At 41.1% G+C, this 21,342-nt stretch overlaps 1 protein-coding gene across 1 annotated transcript in view; it reads left to right on the top strand.

Annotated features, from left to right (window-relative positions):
* Positions 1-21,342, top strand: part of GABBR2 (gamma-aminobutyric acid type B receptor subunit 2) — an 860,826-nt gene that overhangs the window by 415,765 nt on the left and 423,719 nt on the right. The window contains exons 6-7 of the mRNA XM_026659240.2: positions 11,552-11,743; positions 14,704-14,940. Of these exons, the coding sequence (XP_026515025.1) occupies positions 11,552-11,743; positions 14,704-14,940 (429 nt within the window). The remainder of the gene's footprint in view (positions 1-11,551; positions 11,744-14,703; positions 14,941-21,342) is intronic.

The raw sequence follows: 21,342 nt of genomic DNA, 5'->3' as shown, positions 1-21,342 counted from the left end.
ACCACCACAGCCGCAGCCGGTACCTCTCAACTGTATCAGGAGTCCAGTTCGCGAGCATTGCTCAGAAGGCTTCCTTCTTTGACTTGACAGCTTCCCTCACCACTGGAGTCCACCAGCGGGTCCCAGGGTTGCCACCATGACAGATACCAACTACCTTCAGGCCACAGCTTTCCATGGCTGCCTCAACAATTGAGGCCCTAAACATGGTCCACTCAGAATCAATGTCCAAGACCTCACCCAGAATGCAGGAGAAGTTCTTCCGGAGGTGGGAATTGAAGTCTTTCTGCGCAGGATCCTCCATGAGGCATTCCTAGGCAACATGCACTGATCATTTGGGCCTCCTGTGTCTATCCGGTCAGCATCTCATGCATCAGATCCAACTCACCACCAAGTGGTCATCAGTTAGCAGCTCTGCCACTTTCTTCACCGGAGTCTATAGAACATATGGCCTTAGGTCTGACAAGACGACTGTAAAGTTGATCATCGATCTTTGGCCCAAGGTGTTCTGGTACCAAGTACATTTACGAACAACCTGGTGTTCGAACATGGTGGAAGTAGAGAAAGAACTGACAGGGATTTGAAGGGGATTTCATAGTCAAACAGTCCCCTTATGTGAGCAAGAGTCAGACTAGCTGTAACCCTAATAACGCAAGATTTGTAGAAGCAAGGATTGTGTGAGGTGAGTGGGAAAGAACTGTGTGAGAAGTTGTTGCGACCTTGTGTTAGATAAGTATGGAATGTAGACTATAGTCTAAATAGAGGTGAGAAAAATAAGATATCAGGATGACCTATGTATAAAAAAATGCAGCTGTTGCTCATTATAATATGCAACAAAGGTATAAATGCTTGCTGTAATTGTTTACCTGGAGAGAGACCTGTTTAGCTCTCTCCCTCCATGCAATTGCTAGAGATAATAAAGTATCTGACTTGCTGCACCCAACCTGAGAGTGAGAACTCTCTTTTTCTCCGACAGTCTTATTTGTTATGGACAATCCATGATTAGCACAGAAGTCGAATAACAATTCACCTATTCACAATTCAGATATTTAAATCTGAAATTTCATGGTGTTGTAACTAACTAAATAAAATAAAATAAATATGAATAGAGCTAGAATGGACCTGAAAGGTCATTGAGTCCAGCCCCCTGCCTTCACTAGCAGGACTAAGTACTGATTTTGCCCCAGATCCCTAAGTGGCTCCCTCAAGGATTGAACTCATAACTCTGGGTTTAGCAGGCCAATGCTCAAACCACTGAGTTATCCCTCCCCCCCAATAACTGTAGGGGTCCCAACCCAAAATGGGGTTGTAAAGATATTGTAGGGGGGTTGTGGTATTCTGCACTGCTGCTGCTGGTGGCGCTGCCTTCAGAGCCTTCAGAGTTGGGTGGCCAGAGCTTCTGCCAGTGCAGAAGTAAGGATGGCATGGTATGGTATTTCCACCCTTATTTCTGTGCTGTTGCCTTCAGAGCTGGGCCCTCAGCCAGCCCTCTCCGGCCACCCAGATCTGAAGGCAGCTGCACAGAAGTAAGCATGGCATGGTATGGTATTGCCACCCCTACTTCTGTGCTGCTGCTGGTGGGGCATTGTCTTCAGAGCTTGTCGCCTGGCCAGCAGCTGCTGCTCTCCAGCCACCCAGATCTGAAGGCAGTGCAGAAGTAAAGGTGGCAATACCGTGACCCCCCTCCCAACACAATAATTTTGTGATGTCCCCACAACCCCCTTTTGGATTGGGAGCCCCAGTTTGAGAAATACTGGTCTCCCCCATGAAATCTGTATAGTATAGGATAAAAGTACACAAAAGACCAGATTTCACAAGGGAGACCAGGTCCGTGGTGCGTTTTTCACGGCCGTGAATTTGGTAGGGCCATATTTATAGTTAAGGATCTACTCAAGTGCTTTCCTGAATTGGGGCCTAAGCGAGTAGCCTTTACTCATGTGAATAGTACCATCGAAATCAGTATTTTTACTAACAAGAGTAAGGACTTGCTGTATCTGGCCCTGATACAGGAATTCTTTCGTGGTGCCAGAGTATTTTTCTTGCTGTAGGCTTTTTTTTTTTTCTTTTCCAAAGAATAAGAAATCTGTGGCCAAAAATAAGAAAGAATTCCAGTATTACTAACTACAGAAGCTATCCTCGTTACATTTACTTCTCAAAATTGTTCTATTCATATAATTAAAACTGAAGAGTCAAAACAATCTCTTCTTCTGAATATTGTAATTGTGTGACACATTCATTACAAAACCAAGTATTAATATGTAAAATCAAAGATTTCTGAAATTAAGAGAAATATGTATAAATTAAAGACTGGTACAAAATCATCATGCAATTAAATCATTTCCCCCAAATTTACACTTTATATCCATATACCGAGCATACACACATGATCCTGTTGAAATTATGGGGAGCAGGATCTGGACCTTTATTAGTATCTGATTGAAAAGAATAAACTAATTTTAAGGGCCCAAAATTTGTATTCATATTGAATTAATCTAAAGAAATCTAAGTGAATCAGAGTTTGTCCTATGTGAACACTGCAAATAAAAGATGCAGGCAAAACAAAAATGGCAAAATCTGACTTTAGACTCATTTTATAAAAAAGCAAAAATTGTTTTTTTTTCCTCCCAAGGCAGTCTTGCAGTGTTTGCATAGAGAAACAGAAATGTATACATCACAGCAAAGGAGTAAAAACCTAAAGTTCAAAATTAGATTGCTATATGTCATTTGGAAATATTTTGACTCTTACTCAGCAGCTGTCACTGTTGCAATAGTGGTAAGACAGGGATGTATCATGGTACTTTTTAGGGAAGCAGAAGAAAAGTCTGTTTTCTTCCTAATGTCAATGAAAAAGGTTTCATCTTTCTCTTTTCTCATCTCTGATTGTACAGATGTTAGCATTATCTCTGAGACACTCCCTGCAGTGCTCTGTGTTGGCCATATTCCACATCAGAGAAAAATGTGTGCTTTTCTTAAACTAGGAATGAAAAAATACAACACAAATACTATTCTTTCCCCATTCATTTGTGTGTTATGGAACTGTCCTCTGTGGCCTATCCTACTACCCCCGACATGCTCTTCAACATAATCCACAGTAACTTCAAACTGTCTTTACATGCAAGGCACTTTGTTCTAGCATTTAAATCACAGAGAGATGTTGAGAATCTCCCCTGTTGTTTTGTGTCTGTTTGGCTCAGGGGAGTGGGGCATTTGGGAGCTGGTAATGGTTTCCTGACCTCAGCACTGCCATAAGTTGGAGTAGCCTAGGGGTTGCTCTAACTTATGTAACTGTCTTTAGGGTACCTAGGCTAATGGAGGCTCAGTGGAGAGGAGCTCAGTCATGTCCCCTGCCTGTACCTCTCTACAATCCCTCTCACCCCCCATCCCTTTAGGTGAAGTAAGGGGAGGGGCATTTGTAGCTGCAACAGAGGGCTTTACACCAGGAGAGAGAAAATGCATAGCCACATTTTAAAAAGAATTATGAGACCTATGGAAGGATGTATGTGCTGTGTCAGTGATTGTTCTGTTCTCAAAACACAGACTAGTTTCCTAACACCTTTCAATAATGGACAAATAGTCACATCCAAGGATAAAGAAAAAGCAAGCAGTCAATTCTACACATGAAATGCTTGCTTTCCTAAACATAAGTATGTTTTCTCTGTTCAACAAGCATACTGTGGCATAGAACATAGTAGCTCTACAAGTTGGGGTATAGAGGGTCAAGTCCCTAGCTCATTAGATGTTCATCACATACTGACTTACCAGTAAATAAGTTCAGTATCATGGCTGATGATTAATAACTAGTAAACAGTTATTGATAACAGATAAAGGTTTTTGAGTTAATACTCATTTATTTATGTATCATGGTTATTACAGTAGTGCCCTAAGGGCTAGCCAAGAACAGGGCCACATAGCACTAGTTACTGTACAAACGGAGTAAGAGACAGTCCCTGCTCTGAGGAGCTTAGAATCTAAATAGACAGGACAGAGACAGAGTGGGGGGAAATGGATAGAACAAATAGGCAGAGTGAACAATACGATGGCTACAAAAGTCATGTTAGTACCATGAGTTTTGCTTTTGTTTTGTTTAAATTCATTTACTGACTTTAGGTCAGGAAGGCATAGCTAGAGGGAAAGACAATGGACTAAAGGGGAGTTTAGGACTTAAAGCAAATAGGCACTCAGCAAAGGGGATCGACTGTTGAGCAAAAACTGCAGAAAACAGTCTGATTAGTAGAGCTGGCCAGAATGTGGGATTTATGGTTTGCTGGAAATTTTGCCTTTTTGAAAATTAATTTTGTTCTGAATTGTAATGAACCCAGTTGTTTATTTAAATTTCCCACAAACCAGAAATTCTGGTCTAGAACATGCTGGTCTAGAAGGTTCCTGTCTCATGACTACGGACTCTGGCTCTGACTACTAGGTCTGGCTGCCCATGACCCGGCTGTGATATATTTAGGATTTTGAAGGGGTCAGTTCTGAGTGGATCATTTATATAAAAATGAGTGTCAATATGTCATGTAGGCTCATTAATAATCATGAAATATATTCTTGATTCAAGTACTCCAACAGCTATGCTGAGGTATTTTGACTGGGAGTGCAATTATTTAATTAGCAAAATAAAGGTATGCTGCCAGATATTTGATTTCCTAGGTGTACCTTCAGGTAGGTGCACTAGAGGGTAGGACTGATCTCTTCCAGAGATGTAATTTGGGATTATAAAAGTAAGGTGCTATTGTATTTGGACACATTTTCATACTGGAGGTTATAATTTGAATGCTTGGTGGATAGGCCAGAAATATACCAAAAGGCAATCTCAGGATCTGCATAATTGTCTTTGTATTCCTAAATGTCATCGTTTTTACTTGGCCACACTCCAAAAAACCTGTATAACTGAAGGAGAAAGGCCACGGGTACAAAGCACATTAGTCCTACTCTACGCCACCCCAAGGTTGGAACAGAAGTCACCTGAACATTGGCCAGCATCCTGGTAAACGTTTAAACAAATTAACTGATTCAGCCCCCAGTGAAGCCATTGGGAGTTTCCACAGTGACTTCATTGAGCTTTGAATCAGGCCCTGTCTGCTGAGGAGAACATAAGAAGGTATACATTGCACCAATTTCAGCTCACAGTCTTTAAGTGGTCCTTTAGATAAACTTCTATTAAATAATCAGAGCAAGATTTATGCGGAACTCCTGATACAAAACTACAAATTCCCAGGACCTGATTTGCTCCTTTTTAAATCAATGTGAGTTTTGTATTGACTCCAATGGCAGTAGGATCCAGCCCTTCATCTCTTCTTTTATTTTTCCATTTTCTCTTTCACTTTTCCTTTTGGGGCTATGCAACAGCATTGACTTTTAATGGAAAATGTTTTTATTAGAATAGCATACATACTAAAAATGCCTACGGAATGCAGTATGTGTAAAAATTTCCAAAATGCCTTCTTGTTAGAGCTGTGGAGTGTTGCTAGTGCTGCAGAGTTGTAACTGCTGCTAGTACTGTTGTTCTTGGAGCTCAGATGTTGGCTGCACTAGCAGAGTGCAGTGTGTTGATTCAGCAGACCTCAATGTTATTCATAAAGACCATAGGCTCAGTTTGGTGGCGAAGGCACTTGGCCAATTTTGTTGTCAGCAAACCAAGGTACTAGCGCTCTGTCCAACAGCTCATAGGGATGCTAACCCATGTATGCCGGTGACAAGGTAGAGGCTGAGTCAACATAACAAGATGGTGTCCTCTAGGCCAGTGGCTATCAATGTTTCCAGACTACTGTACCCCTTTCAGGAGTCTGATTTCTCTTGTGTGTCCCCAAGTTTCACCTCACTTAAAAACTATTTGTTTACAAAATCAGAAATAAAAATACAAAAGTGTCACAGTACACTATTACTGAAAAATTGCTGACTTTCTCATATTTTCTATCTAATTATGAAATAAATCAATAGGAATATAAATATTGTACTTACATTTCAATGTACAGTATGTAGAGCAGTATAAACAAGTCACTGTATGAAATTTTAGTTTTTACTGAATTCCCTAGTGCTTTTTATGTAGCCTGTTGTAAAATGAGGCAAATATCTAGATGAGTTGATGTACCCCCTGGAAGACCTCTGTGTACCACCAGGGGTACATGTACCCCTGGTTGAGAACCACTGCCCTATGCCAATACAAAGATGCCCTTCCTATGACTTCTCCATTTATACATTGATACAAACAAGTTACGTATTACAGTCCAGATGTTATTAGTTATCATCCTTACACCTTGTACCTGCTAGTTTGAACAAAACCTCCTCATCCATTATCCTGTCATCCCATCCTTATCTTTAGGAAGGGTCAGTGTGTTCTTGTACCATCTTGTAGTAATGTATTTTTGTAGTCACTTGAGAGATCTCTGTATTTTTGTACCATTCTCTCCAGTCAGGAATGTGCTTATTTGGTTAGCTGACACCTCGTGTGTTACTATTCTGCAAAGGCCTACTCTGGATCATTGCCTTAGTTATGCTCAGGGCTCCAGCAAGGCCTATACACCTAAGTCCACTTTCAAAAGTTACTTAAGCACTTGAAAGCCTACATTTTATGGGAAATCAATGGGACTTAGGCTCCTAAGTCACTTATTGGTCCCTATATATATTTTAATGACCTTTTGAGGTTGTTTTAAGTTTGCTTACTGTGGATGAGGTGATTCAGCTCATTATTGCTTTTACACTCCCCAGTGCCCAAATCTGTTTTTCTGAAAGCAGTACACTCTGTGACTGGTAACAGGCAGAGTTTCTTGTTGGCTTGCATTTCCCTTTCATTTTTCTATGGTGTCTCTGTTTCTTCTGCTGTTTTCAGAGTGTGCTGTATGGTTGTTGTAAAGGAGCCATTAAAGTGAATGTTGTTTGTGGACCGTGCAATATATTTTCATTCTGCCTTGGTTAAACCATCAAGGACAACTGAAATAAGGCAGTATGCAAAATGAGGCTTTCAGACAAAGCCCTAATGGTATTGGATATATTTGTCACTGTCACCAGCTCCTGGTATGGTCTTTTGAGTGGTCTGACTGGCCCTCTTTCATTTGCCCACAGTCAGGGCAGTTCTTGGACCCTCATCTCTAATTAAGTCTAGCAGTCTGTTTCAGCCTCTTGGCTGTGTTCATGGAGGCAGCCTGGTGCAGGAGAGTTGCCTGTTTACTCTCCTAGACCCTTGTGCCTCCTTTTCTTTGTCTGTTCTCTTCTTTATAGCAGGCCTTGTTTCCTCTGTTGGCTGCAGCTGTGGGTGCCTGCCTCCATGATTGGCACCTCTGGCAGCTGTATGGGGGTGTGGTCAAGCTGTTAGCCTGTAAACAGGAGAGGATCTCCTTCCCCTTCTGTCTATGCTCGCTATGGGGTTTGTAGACCCCATTACAGTCCCATTATCTGATGCAACAAATCCAAGAGAACAACGGTAAATCAGATGACAGTTTTATCATGCAGCAACCAGCGGCATTAGAACAATTGGTAGAGTGGGGATACTGAAAGCCATTGAAGAAAACTGTAAACCCTGTATATGATAGAAACCACTTCAAGCCAGAGGGTCCTGCCATGCCCCCCAGAACCCCTAGTTCCAGCACCCCTGGCAGCAACTTAACAATGTTCCCCCGCATGCAAAGTAAGATTTTTTTTTTTATAGCTGGAACACACTTTCATTGGATGGATGAAGATGGATACAGGATTATCAGTGCAAATGTGACCTTAGTTAAGGTTGAGGTTCCATTTTGCATTTAGAGCATGGATTCAAGCTCTTTGTAATGTAAGAAAAATATAACATGTTCTTCCCAAATGTGCCACACTTGCTCTATGACTATTGAATACATTTTCTGAGAATTTACAAATAAATCTCTTAATAGGTTTGAGTTAAAATTAATTAAAACTTGTCCTTTTAAGAAATTTAATATCTATGTCTGTTATTCCTGTGTCCCAAATGATCATAATAATGGAATAACCGACTCTTCAAACTTTCGGTATAGTTAAAATTAATTCAAAAGTTATGCATACCCTATATTGGAAGAAATTAGTAATTATGCCAAGACATTAAAAACTGTTGTATCTAATTAATTGTTATATAGACTCTAGACAGGGCCAGTTCAATGGCCATTGAAATATCAGAGTGAACTCAACCAGTCATTCCCCTTCTTCTATAGCCAATTTGTATGCAATGATTCTGTTGGTTAAAATGAGTCTGTGGTGTGAGGGAGTCTGACTGGAACATGTGTCAAGAGTAGAGCTGTGTGGGAACCGGAATGTCCATACCATGGACAATTTTATATTAAAAAAAAATCATTTAAAAAAAAAGTGAAATTTTTCACAGAATGAACATTTTTGAAAAATTCTAATTTGGAAGAACCGAAACAGAATTGTTTAAAATTGTCATGCTGTGTCTCTGGCTCCTAGCCAGTTGCCCAGGAGCCCACCAACTTCCCCACCAGGCAAGTAGCCTGGGAGCTGGCCAACTGGGAACTTGGTCAGCCCAGAGAGCTGGCCAGATAGGAAGATTCATGATTATGCACTGGCTGCTTTGTATTGCTCTGGTGATGCAAAGCAGCTGTAAACCTAGTTTATCTGGCCAGTGCACTCTGTTTAGTGCTACCCTAGTGTACTGATGGAAGTGTCAGAGAGCTTATTCCTTCACTCTCAGAAAGCTTATTCCTTCACTCTCACACTTCCCTGGTCCTTCTCGCATGAACAGAGAGCAACAATACCCGAAGTCCGAAGGTGCAAACAATTCGATGTTTATTGGGGTGAACTTCCAGCAAGCTTAAATCCAAGTTCCTTTTTCCTTATTTTCGAATCCCAACTTACTTCCTGTTTGCCCCTAATTTATATAGTAATATTTTTAGCTATACCTTAACCAATCATTCTACTAAAATTTACCTAACCAATCCTAACATATTGTAACATTATTAGCTAACCAATTATATCCCACTACCTTAATTAGTTTACACCCAGCAAAATTAATTATACAGCAGACAGAAACAATTACAGAACCAGACAGAGACCATGCAAATAAACATACAAAACAATACAGAAGTGAGGATTTCACAAGTACATCTATACAGACATAAGCGTTTTCCAGCTGTGTCTATTGATAAGTGAGTTCTTACCAGACAGAAAACTATCAACCTAAGTTTCCTTTTATATCTTCTAGGCTCTTTCCTTTCTCTGGAGGTGATAGGAATATCAGGGCAGGATTGTATTCCTAACAGCCCAATAGCACCTTATTTCCATGTGACTAGTTTGGAATGTGAGGATGTGACCATACATTTCCCAGTTTATGTCTGCCTCTGCTGCTTAGCCGAAGGCCTTAGCCTAAGAACCAGGCCTCAGACTGTTACAGTGAGAGAAGGCTCTTACATATACAGAAAGTGATTTTGATTCTTTCTTTTATACCTCTATAACTAGCTAAGTGATAAGAATACACCTAAATTCTTAAAGTACAGGCCTTTACAGACAGGCCTGAATATCTATATCCTAACAGGAAGAAAAACCCTTAGATCTGCCCTTCCGCAAGTCTTGGAGGAATGGGGTCAAGAGCTCTTGGAGCTGCCTCTGTCACAGGCTTGGGGAGAGGATGATGAACCTCTTCAGCTGGAGGCGGAGCAGGGGTGTGCAGTGGAGCAAGGTGCACATGGGTGGTGGAGGGGCAGAATTTCTGTTCGGCTGGGGGCACAAAATTAATAGCAGCGGGGCTGGGGAAGTACGGAATTGATGTGGGGCTATGGGGGTGCACAATTTCATTAAGATATAGCTTGGGGCACACTCAGGTAATTAATTGGTATTTTGGGGTTCTGGGAGAAGCTGAAGGCCCTCCACTCCATCAAGCAGCACATTATATACATAATTTGTGTAACTTGATCTAAACTGAGTTCCTGCAGCTGAGGCAAACAAAATTGCCTTGCTCACTGTAAATCTGTAAGAGTTGGCAGCACTGTAATAGTCCAGGCAGGCATAAAACCCAACTCTAACATTCTTCCTACACCTGGTCATTAACCTCATTTGGGAGTTGTCCATGTTTCTATTTCTTGCTTTAACATTTCCATCTCATCTTCAAGTATCCCCAGGGCCTTCTTCAGATCCTCTTTGGAGTATTTTTCATAAGGATTGTATTCTGAGTAAGCAGTATGCTTCATATTCATATCCTGGCTAATTCCCTCTTCTGCTCCTAGTCTGTTCTCTATAAGGATGATGCAGATGGAAAAAAATGAATATTTGTAAGAATCTCTTCCTTTTTCAGATTTTATGAAAGTCTGTTACATTTAAGGGTTTTAGGGTTGTATCATATACTTCTAAAAGACTTGGGCATCTGTTTTCGCTCCATTACATGCCTTGCATCTCTAATATCCCACATATTTATGAGGAAGCAAAGAAACATGAAAATTACTATTTGAAGAGAACTGAAATGTCCACAGGAAGACATCCAGCAGCAACAAGGAAAGAGAATCTTCAGGAAAGATTTGCAGATTTTATGCTAGATAAAGGAGACTTTCCTTCACAATACAAAAGTTCAGGATTCCTTTATCAACCATAACGAATTCCTCTTCTGCATGGAGAACAAATTTTCATGTATGTTACCATACATGTCTGAAAAATAAAGTATTGTAGATACCTCTGTTTTGTGTGTTTTGTGTAGCTAAAGTAAAACTTTCAGTCTCTGTGGGATTAATGGGCTGTGCTCAATGTTTTGAAAAGTAGATTTCAGTATTAAATAGTTTATTATTTAAAAGAGAATATCTGCAAAAATTGTTTGCCATGCCACAAGCTTTACCATTGCTTCATATTTCTCAAAAAACAAATGTCTAGTTAATGTTTCTCTTCAATTTATTTTATCACATCACAACATGAACATTTGAAACATTGTGAATTTTTGTCTTCTGGATTACAGGCTGATGATTTTCTGGTTATATTCTTTCCCTAATTCTTGTTTCAATTTTGGATGATTCTTTATCAGTTGATAAGACTTTAATGTCAATATTGCAGCAGAAGGTTACATTCTGCTCTGATATTATGTCATTAATTGAAATCAAGCCTGCTTTACACAAGGAAAAATAATATACGGACTGTGTTTAATATAGCTGTTTCACACTAACAATGCATGTTTGTGCATATGCACAAATACTCATCTATTTCCACTCTTCTCAGACTGAGGTTGAAAGCCACCTTATAGAGGATTTCTTATGGAATTGCTCCACTTCCCTCAATCGTGTTTAGCTTCCTTTCCCTCCCCCTCCCCCTTCTCCCCGGCCGCCTTTTAGATACCAAGTACTTTTTTGTTCCTCTACTTCTAATTAAACTGGATTTGAACAGCTTTTGATTTATTATTTTCTAAAATGCTGTCTTCATGTGCATAAATTTGGAAACAAAAAAGAAATAAATCTGCACTGTTAGAAAATAAGTTATTTAAAATATTTTTGCATTCTTTAAATATGCAGTAAATTCATTATGTAGAAACTTAAACAAGAGAGCTTTTATTTCTGATGTTTTTTGTAAGTGTTTTGACCAGTAAACTGCTCAATGTCTACTGATTTTTTTATTATTATTGTAGGCTTATGATGAGGAGATGTATGGCAGTAAATATCAATGGATCATTCCTGGGTGGTATGAAAGTTCATGGTGGGAATCTTGGATTAATTCTTCACAGTGTCTCAGCAAAAACCTTCTTACTGCCATGGAAGGTTACATTGGAGTGGATTTTGAACCTCTCAGTTCAAAAGTGATAAAGACCATATCAGGACGGGTTAGTATCTTTCTTTCAACTACTTTGCAACATTCAAAAATATTCCTCTTATGTACATATTGTTTTGCCTGTCAATTATTTAAAATTTGATAACTACAGAAAGAGACATTGTAGGGTAGCTTTTTTAATATTTTGTGCCTTTGGGTAAATTTAGTGATCAGGAAAGAGAGGGACTAATAACTACCAACAGAAATAGTCAGAGTACAGCAAGCATTAAGCAATCCCTCATCTCTCACCCCAGATTCTCCACAACAATCGTCTTCTTCTGCCATGTTTTTGTGTAACCCTCATTCTCTTTTCTCCTCCTGCCCTCATTTTATCTCCCTTTTCTATGAGTGGACCCCTAAACAATCTCTCTTTTCCCTCAAGCCCCCGGCCCTTTCCTCATCATCTTGCAGACCTTTCCTAAGGGTCTGCTGCTTCATTTCCCTTGGAAAAGACTCTCAACAGCGCTGGGAACTTTGGAGGAGGCCCACCCCTCCAGCCCCACGATGCTGGGGATCAGGAGCGGCTCCAGGCACCAGCGCACCAAGCGCGTGCCTGGGGCGGCAAGCCGAAGGGGGCGGCCTGCCGGTCGCTGTGGGGGCTGCAGTCAGGGAGCCTTCGGCGGCATGCCTGTGGGAGGTCTGCCGGTCCCGTGGCTTCGGCGGCAATTCGGCGGCGGGTACACCGAAGGCGCGGGACCGGCGGACCTCCCGCAGGCATGCCGCCAAATCCGCATTACCGGCGGACCTCCCGCAGCCGCACCGCCAAAGGCCGCCTGACTACCGTGCTTGGGGCAGCAAAATACATAGAGCCGCCCCTGCTGGGGATGAATGTCTACGAAGCACAGGAATCCTTAGGGCTCTTAGAACCAATCTCCGGTTGCTCCACATCCTTCCTTAGGTTTCCCCAAGTTTCACCTACCATTCCCAGTCTCCTTTGTAACCAATTTATGTCCATCTCTCTGCCTCCCTTCTCCCACATTTAGATTTCCTTGTCTGGTCCACTTCCTCCTAAGTTGTCCTCTCACTTTCCTGCCCCTTTCCCAGGTCTCTCGCTGCCTCTTCCATGACTCATTTTATTTCCACCTCCCCGCTTCCCACCTTCTGGGGTATCCCTGAAGACTGTTCTTCTGGCCAAAGATTTTTTAGGGCCCAAATGAGGAGGAAATCGCTGCTGCTGGCACAGCTAGGAGGCAGCTAGCCTGCCTCCAAAGAGCAGTGCTGCTATTGAGTAGCCTTTCTCAGAAGGTGATGCTGAGTGTAGAGCACACCAGTATTACTACAGGTAACTGCAAGGCACAGAGGGCAACCAGATCCTGTGTTTTTGGTGCCCCTTACAGTGGGATGCCCTAGGAAGCACCTATTATTAGACCTAGAACTAAGGCTGCCACTAGCAATTGCCAGATTTCCAAACACTTCTTTAATCAGAGGTGCTCATGTTTTTCCATGAGTCACTTCTTGACATCGATGCTTACTGGAAAAATGTTACGTACTTTAACATTCTGATTAAACAATGTCAGTTCACTTTTTTTTAATTATCATCCTTATTATTTACTTATTTGCACTTGGATAGCAGCTGATATGATTATCCTTCTCCTCCAGTATGCTATTTTAAAACACGTAAGATATTATTTCTTCTCTTCTGCAGGGTGATATACAGATAAAATCCCTCTCCCTGTTGTCTTTGTTCTTGGATTTTCCCTACAGACAGATACACATACATACCCTTAAGGCAGTAAAGCACAAGCCTTATACAAAATCCCCACATTACAATCCACAGTACTAGATACTATGTGGGCAGACAGATCATTAGAAACCTTTTTTGCTATCTCCTTCCTTAGCTGTATATATTATTTATACTCGGTAAACCCTGATCCTACAAATTGTTAACCTTACTAGATCTCTGTGACTCACAGGATTGGATGCACCCCAGATTTTAGATAGATAAATATGCAGAATGCCAGCTTATCACATAACCACGTGTATGATTTTTGAAGGTTCTTTGTCTTTTCAAGATGTTCTTTATAACACTTTCGGCTTGTCTACACTACCCGCCGGATCAGACATGATAAATTGACCGCTGAGCACTCTCCCATCGACTCTGGTACTCCACCAGAACGAGAAGCGCAAGCGGAGTCGACGGGAGAGTGTCAGCTGTCGACTTACCGTAGTGAAGACACCGCGGTAAGTAGATCTAAGTACGTCGACTTCAGCTATGCTATTCATGTAGCTGAAGTTGCATATCTTAAATCGACCCCGTGTGGTAGTGTAGACAGGCCCATAAAATGTGTTGTGTGTATTCTGTATTCTGTGTTGTTTCTGTATAAAATATAATGCATGAAGTCCCAGCCCATGAATAAATGGGCCTGATTCTCCACTGCTCTGCCCTCATGTGGTCATTCACACCTGTGCAGATTGAGTGCAAAATGCTACCATTCTGGAACTCATTGCAACAAGCTATTACTCAGGTCAAGAGCTTAGCAAGATTCTGAAATAAAACAATAATAACAACAAAACCCTAGACACTTTTGTGATTTTAAAAAAAATCACTTACATTAGGAAAAAATGATGAGGTTATAAAACCTCACTTCAGGGCATACCCCAACCTCTGTGACAGAGATCAGGAAGAATCTTCCCCTTTGGTAATTCTATGGATCACCAGCTTGCAACTCAGGATGCTGGATGCGTTGGAACAGCAGACTGATGTATGAAAGTAAAATTACTTAAAATGGGTGCTTCTTACATACACAGCCTGTGCAATACATATTCATCTCTTTCTAGGCTCTTTCCCTCCACCTCCCACCATCACTCTTGAAATTAATAAGAATGCATGATCTCATGGGATTTTAACTCTTTCCTAGCGCTTGCCTTAAAAATCTTTTCTATATCAATGGGACACTTAAAAAATGAAGGTTCAGGACCCAAAATCTGTGAAGTCCTGAGCTATGTCGTGAAGTTTTATTTCCTTCTCCACAGACGCCACAGCAGTATGAAAAGGAGTATAATGACAAACGGGGAGATGGACAGTCCAGTAAATTTCATGGTTATGCCTACGATGGAATATGGGTGATTGCCAAAACACTGCAGCGGGCAATGAAATATCTCAACACTACAAACAAACACCAAAAAATTGAGGATTTTAACTACACAAACCACAAACTTGGCAAAATATTTCTGGATGCTATGAATGAAACCAACTTCTTTGGTGTAACGGTAAGTCCTAACCTGCTCTTATTCACTATATTTTTAAGTCAGTATCTAAAGTATTCACATTACATTTTTTAAATAGTTGAAAATAAAGGGAGGTGTGTATGTGCAATTCTTGTGTTTTGGGAGGTTTCTGTCCTCCTTACTTACTGAATTGTACGTGGGCCAGATCTTCTTTGTACCACTTCAGCAGAGCACGGAAGCATGTGCTTAGCTGAATCGGGCTCCTGGTGCACTGTGGCAGCTTTGTGCGTCATTGCTGTCAGATACAGGCTGTAGAGGTAGCACTCTGGCCCCAGGAGGACCGCTCCAAAGAAAGAGGAATCCTCTGCTGCTGAGAATCTGATCCATGATGCATTATCTATGTTTGATATGTAACTAAGCATTCAAGCATTCAAGTGCTTCTGGTTTTGTGCCAATTTCTTCTTATAGAAAATATATGTCTTAGTGTGGTACACAGTGTGATTCATATATGATAACTCTGTTTCCCTTCCTAGTCAAAGGTGAAATAGGTGTTGATAAAGAGCAGCTACATCAATGTTTTGGAAAATCCACACACATACACGTCAGTATGTTAGGATATGCACCATGAGGTATTAAAGGAAGTAGCCAAGAACTTAGGCCCAAGTCCTGCAAGCTGCTTCACTTGTGAGTAGTGGTGCCCTGGCGCTGAGTAGTTTGTACCTTATGGACTTAACTGATCTATCGACCATATTGGAAACCTAATGAAAACCAGGGAGCTTGTGAAAGATTGGAGAAAAGTACATGTAGTGTTGATCTTGGGAGTGTGCGGGTTAAAATGGGGAAGCAGCAAGAGAAGTACTCAACTTGAGTTCCATCTCTGCATCTGTGTGCAGAGTTACTACCAAAATCTAACTTTCATGTCTTGTCTTGTAAAATAATGAAACAACTACAGTATCAAGAGAAAGATTCCTAAACTTTTAGAGAATATCAAAAGCATTAATCTGTAAAATCAATCCCACACAAATTTGATATATTTATTTTAGAATTACAAAATTAGTGAGTGTAATGGTCAAAATCCTCAGATGATGATGCCGCCTTATGGCTCCTTGATCCTTGGGCTGCCAGATACCAGTATAGTCTTGAGAAACAAGGGTCTGTAAGTTGTACAAGCTGCAATAGACCCTAGGTGGCAATTTTAGCAGCTAGAGATTGATGAAATGCTGGGGTGTTCTTGTAACACTTTCTTTTCCCCACTACATGCTTTACATCAGATAGCTGAGAGGTGGGGGTAAGGGGCAGGAGACAGCGGTGTGGTGCTAGCTACACCAGTCTTTCACTACTCAGGAATTTCCCCAGGTAACCATTTCAACCACCTTTAAGACTGCTTTACATTATTGGAGCAGCACAAAGCATCTTTGGTGGGACCAAGGATCTAGCCCAATATATCTACAGCCAAATTCTGTTCTCAGTTATACCCCTTTAAATCTGTAGTAACTCTTTTGATTTCAGGGAAACGGCTTCAGGCTTTTAGGAGTGTAAATCAGATCAGAATATGGACCTTAAGTTTTCAGAAGTCATTTGATAGTGTGTCTCGCAAACTGTCAGATGTACATTAAAAGTACAGCTCCGTTCAGAGTTGATACAGAGCTGTACTCTCCAGGGGGATCTCTGGGAGATACTCTGCCTCAGAATGAATGCCTTCCAGAGCTCCACAACATGCCTGGGGAGAGAGCCTGCCACTACACTCACCTGGGCAAGCTGCATGCTTGCTGATTAGCACCTGTAATGCTAAGTGAGTAGATATGGAATCGGGACTTAAGATAATGTGGATTGCTGGTGTGGCATGGAGGTAGCAGTCCCTGCACTTATCTGAACACAGGGACTTCACATTTCATGTGGTTTTGAATAGAACACATAGAAGATGGGAAGGCTCCTTGGCTGGTCCCTGGTAATCTGTACAGCTACGTAACAACCTGTCACAGCCTGGGCACAAATTAATTCTGATAATTTTAGATAATAACTCATCACTTGAATTCAAAACAGGTTAATTACCCAGGTAAACAAAGGGTAATCATATATGGCAAAAAATGATGTTGGGGGAAGTGTCTAGTTGCCCACACCAACAGTCAGTGGCAGGATTGGTTTTATTTAATGTCATCATTAAGTATTGTAGCATTATGATAGATTCCATTTTGGAAATACTTATGTTACAATAAAACTGTTCAAGGAATATTATTTAGGCTACAATGTAAAAGAAAAACATTCATGTTTGGATATGATAGAATTTACAATTGCCCATGCAAATTTAATTCTGACGCTTACTCATTCTTGTTCACTGAATGAGGCAGGGGTCTGGTGGGAAAAAAAATGTGATAATTTAATTAAAGGTGGTATCATAATACATATGCTGAAGAGGGCTGAATTAATATTGTACAGAAAACTGAAAATCAGATTTCTTAACGTTCCGGTATTTGATTTTGAAATGGTGCTTTTTTAACAAAGGTTTTTGTACATAATTGCTTACTTTTTAAAAGAAAATACAATTTTCTTTGATATTCAACTGTAACTATCATCAGCAGGGTTTGAACCCTGCACCTCTTGTATTGTAACACAAATTACTATCACATAAGTTGTAGAACAAGGAAGGGTAAGTGATAATAGGAGAAAGCTGCTAATCCAGCAAAGCGATTGACCATGAGGTACAAGTACTGCTTCCAGGGGATATCTGGAGGATTGCCTACCTCTCTCTTCACCCACTTAGCCCAGAGTTAGGGAAGCTGCTGTTTCATGGGGCACCCCCTGAAAGGTGTGGGGAACAGGCTCCTGGGGCCATGTATTGCCATTTGGAGGTGATTGTGGGGTCACGTTGTCTCACTTCCTGTCCCTCCCCTGCAAAAGTGTTGTGGGAGCTCTGGCTCTGTTTGGTTGCATGAAGGATTTAAAGAGGGTAATGGCTTCATGGATCAGTTTGGGGAAGTGTTGCAAGCATAAGAGTCAGCAAGGAAGAGGGCACAAGAGCACTTCGGGGGGAGGAGATAAATAGAGAGGGGCAGAGCTAGGGACGGCCCTTAAGGATGAGGGCAAGACGCTTGAATTTAATGTAGTGAATTCAAGGCATCCAAAGAGGAAGTTGATTTAATCGGTCCAGGAAGGTGATCGTAGCAGCTGTATTTTTAATAGACAATGTGGGTCAGGGAGGCCAGAGAAGAGAATATTGCAGGAGCCTAGACAAGAAATCATGAGAGCCTAGATGAGAATTTTAGTTGATAGAAAAGGCCAGATCCCAGAGTTGTTACAATGGAAAAAAGCAGCAAGATATGGACATGGCTTAGATGTGTGACGCACATTATTGTTGACGCTTGTGATTTTATCATAAATCTCACAATATTTGGCATTTCACTTAAAGCCCAGCTTCTGTAGCCAGGTGATTACATGAGACTCACATAAGAATGGCCATACTGGGTCAGACCAATGGTCCATCTAGCCCAGTATCCTGTCTTCTGACACTGGCCACTGCCTGATGCTTCAGAGGGAAAGAACAAAACAGGGCAATTATCTAGTGATCCATACCCTGTCGTCCAGTCCCAGCACCTGGCTGTCAGAGGCTCAGGGACACCCAGAACATGGGGTTGCCTCTCTGACCAGCTTGGCCAATAGCCACTGATGGATCTATCCTCCATGAACTTATCCAATCCTTTTTTGAACCCAGTTATAAATTTAAATTATCTCAATTTTTGTTTAAAATGTAGGTAAGTTTCTAACACTCATGGAGAAAAACTTGTAAACATTATCGCTAAAAAGTTCAAAAGCCAAAAAATGAATACAAAGAACCCAACATTTATTATATGTTAAAATCTCATGATTTTAAGTCAATCTCATGATATTTTGGAGGCCAGACATAATTTTTGAATGCTTGGGGTTGACAATACTGAGTCCAGAAGTGAAGTGAGAGTCAGAGGCAACAGCCAGGTGCTGGGGTGCAATCGTGATGGTGATGATGAGACATCTAGGAGGATATGTCAGAGAGCCAGATCTACATGTGGGATGCACAGAGATGTCTCAAGTCTATGAACCTATGACAAAAATATAGAAGTTCTAGTAATTGAGCATTTTCTCAATACCTCAGGAGCAGATCAGGGCCCATCCTGTCACCGGCACAAGGGAGTAGACTTCAACTCTGCATGACTAATGCTCAATAGCCCCCCCCCCTTTGAGTGGATGGAGCTCTATCTCCCCCCAAAACACCTGGTGGCATGTCAGTGGTTCTGCAATGTAGCCCTGTTGCACCTGGTCACCCTGCACCTCCCCAGAGCAGCAGGGTGACCAGGAGTGAGACTGTGGTTCCCTGAGTTGCATTTTCCCTCCTGGGATGCTCCTGGGGCAGTGACCCCTTACTAAGGGTTAGATCACAAAGTGAATATCAGGCCCTTTGTTTTTCCTTTCCCTCTTTTCCATGTCCACCTCTTGTTTAATCTTGACAGCACATCATGGTAAAAATGATAGATTTTATTACCACAGTCTTGGTTGTGAAGGGAAAGTATTTAATCTGAGATGAAGAAGCATGACATTTTAATTTTTAAACTATTCTCAGAGGAGACATGAAAAGTGAAAACTCATCTATGAACTATGTTTCTTTGAGAGGGGAAAGAGACAATGTTTCATCATCAGCCAGGTTGAGCATTTATGTGATTTTTATATTAATTATGTCTTATCCACGTGTGATTAATATTGTTGCTTTATAATATTTTTGTAGTATGTTAAATTATTGTTCAATGTGATGAGTACCTTGGTCAGGGCAATTTGCGTAGTATAATTAAGTTATTATTTTTATCAAAACAGCACCTATTCCCTAAGGCAATACCAACTAAAATTATCAATTAGAGGCCAAGGTACTTTTTAGTCTGGTATTTTGATCAACAACCTTAATGTTATCTTTTGTTACATATAAAATGTACATTTTTTGTTTAGTCCAGGTTTTTATCAGTAGTATATTAAACTGCCATAGAAAAAGATTTCAATATAGCAAAAATCATGGGATTCTAGATCTTGAAATAGAAGAAAATAATTTGATCAAATAATGATATCCCATTATACTAACTGAGCAATGTTAGGCTTTTGTCGGTCAGGGGTTTGAAAAAAGACACCCCTGACTGACATAAGTTTCACCAACAAAAGCGGAGATGTGGACAGCACTATGTCAGTGGAAGATGCTCTCCTGCCAACATAGCTACCGCCGCTCGTTGGGGGTGGTTTACACAGAGCAGCTACACAGAGATCTTTCAGCAATGCAGCTGCATTGGTACAGCTGTGGCACTGTGAGGTCCACAGTGTAGACATAGCCTCATGAGTGACAGTAAAAGACGGACACAGTAAAAGGGGTCTTGCAAAAAGAGCAAAACCATAAACAATGGTTCTTGTTTCCTCTCTGAAATATAAACTCTGAGTTTAACATGTCCTTCCCACAGGTGATCTGATTCTCATTACATTGGAAGAAGAAGACCCTGTTAGCAGTTTGTGGATCTTTCAGGCCAGATTCTCTGCTTCATTGAATTTATACTTGGTGATGCAAAGTGGGAGACGATCAGGGAAATAGTTACAGCTCTCTGCATCTCTGCCCGGCTCAGCCTGAGCATAGGTTAGAGTATGTCTAGGGGCTTTGCTACGCTGAGCCAGCTGGTAATGGCCCCCAAGGCACCATTCACCCGCTGAGCAAAGCCACAGCATAGCATACTTTGGGCACTTCTCCTCCTCTCTATCATTTCTAAAGCTGGTTGAAAAACTTTTGACAGCCCCTGGGTCCCCCTTGAAAAATTGCTGTTTCATCATGAAGGTTTCTCATGTGCGTCTATGTATGTGTGTGTGTGTGTGTGTGTGAGAGAGAGAGAGAGAGAGAGATCCCCGCTGAGCCCAGAATAAGCAATACCCAGTGGTTAGGGCACTCACCTGGGATGTGGGTGACCCTACTGAGTGCCCTAACCACCAAGCTATAGAGTCTCTCTCTCTCTCTCTCTCTCTCTCTCTCTGTCTGTCTAGCCCAATGAATATTTGATTACACTGCTCTACAGCCAAAATGCTTCTGAAATAAATATAGTCAAACTTTACTAATTCTGGGTCACTGAGAACGAAAATGATGCTTAAAATTGTTGATTGGCTCTAGTTTTCAAGATATTCTATTGGGTCAGTATATACGAACCTTGACTTGGGAATGGCAGAGGATAAGTGAGTTATAAAGGGAAGGGATCTCAATTTAAACCAGAAATGACTAAAATACAACTTTGACTGGATCTATGAATAAATCTATGACTGGGTTTGGACAGTACTTGCTTTTTAGGCAAAACAATGAATGATGCAATCTGAAGCCGGTATTGCGTCATACATGATATGAATTGCATCATGGTATTCCTAGAAGTCATGGATGATGCAATCATAACGAAGCTTACATCA

Source organism: Terrapene carolina, unplaced genomic scaffold (genome assembly GCF_002925995.2).
Source record: "Terrapene carolina triunguis isolate 2854851 unplaced genomic scaffold, T_m_triunguis-2.0 Scaffold613, whole genome shotgun sequence".
NCBI lineage: Eukaryota > Metazoa > Chordata > Testudines > Emydidae > Terrapene > Terrapene triunguis.
This window is presented reverse-complemented; position numbering and strand designations above follow the sequence as displayed.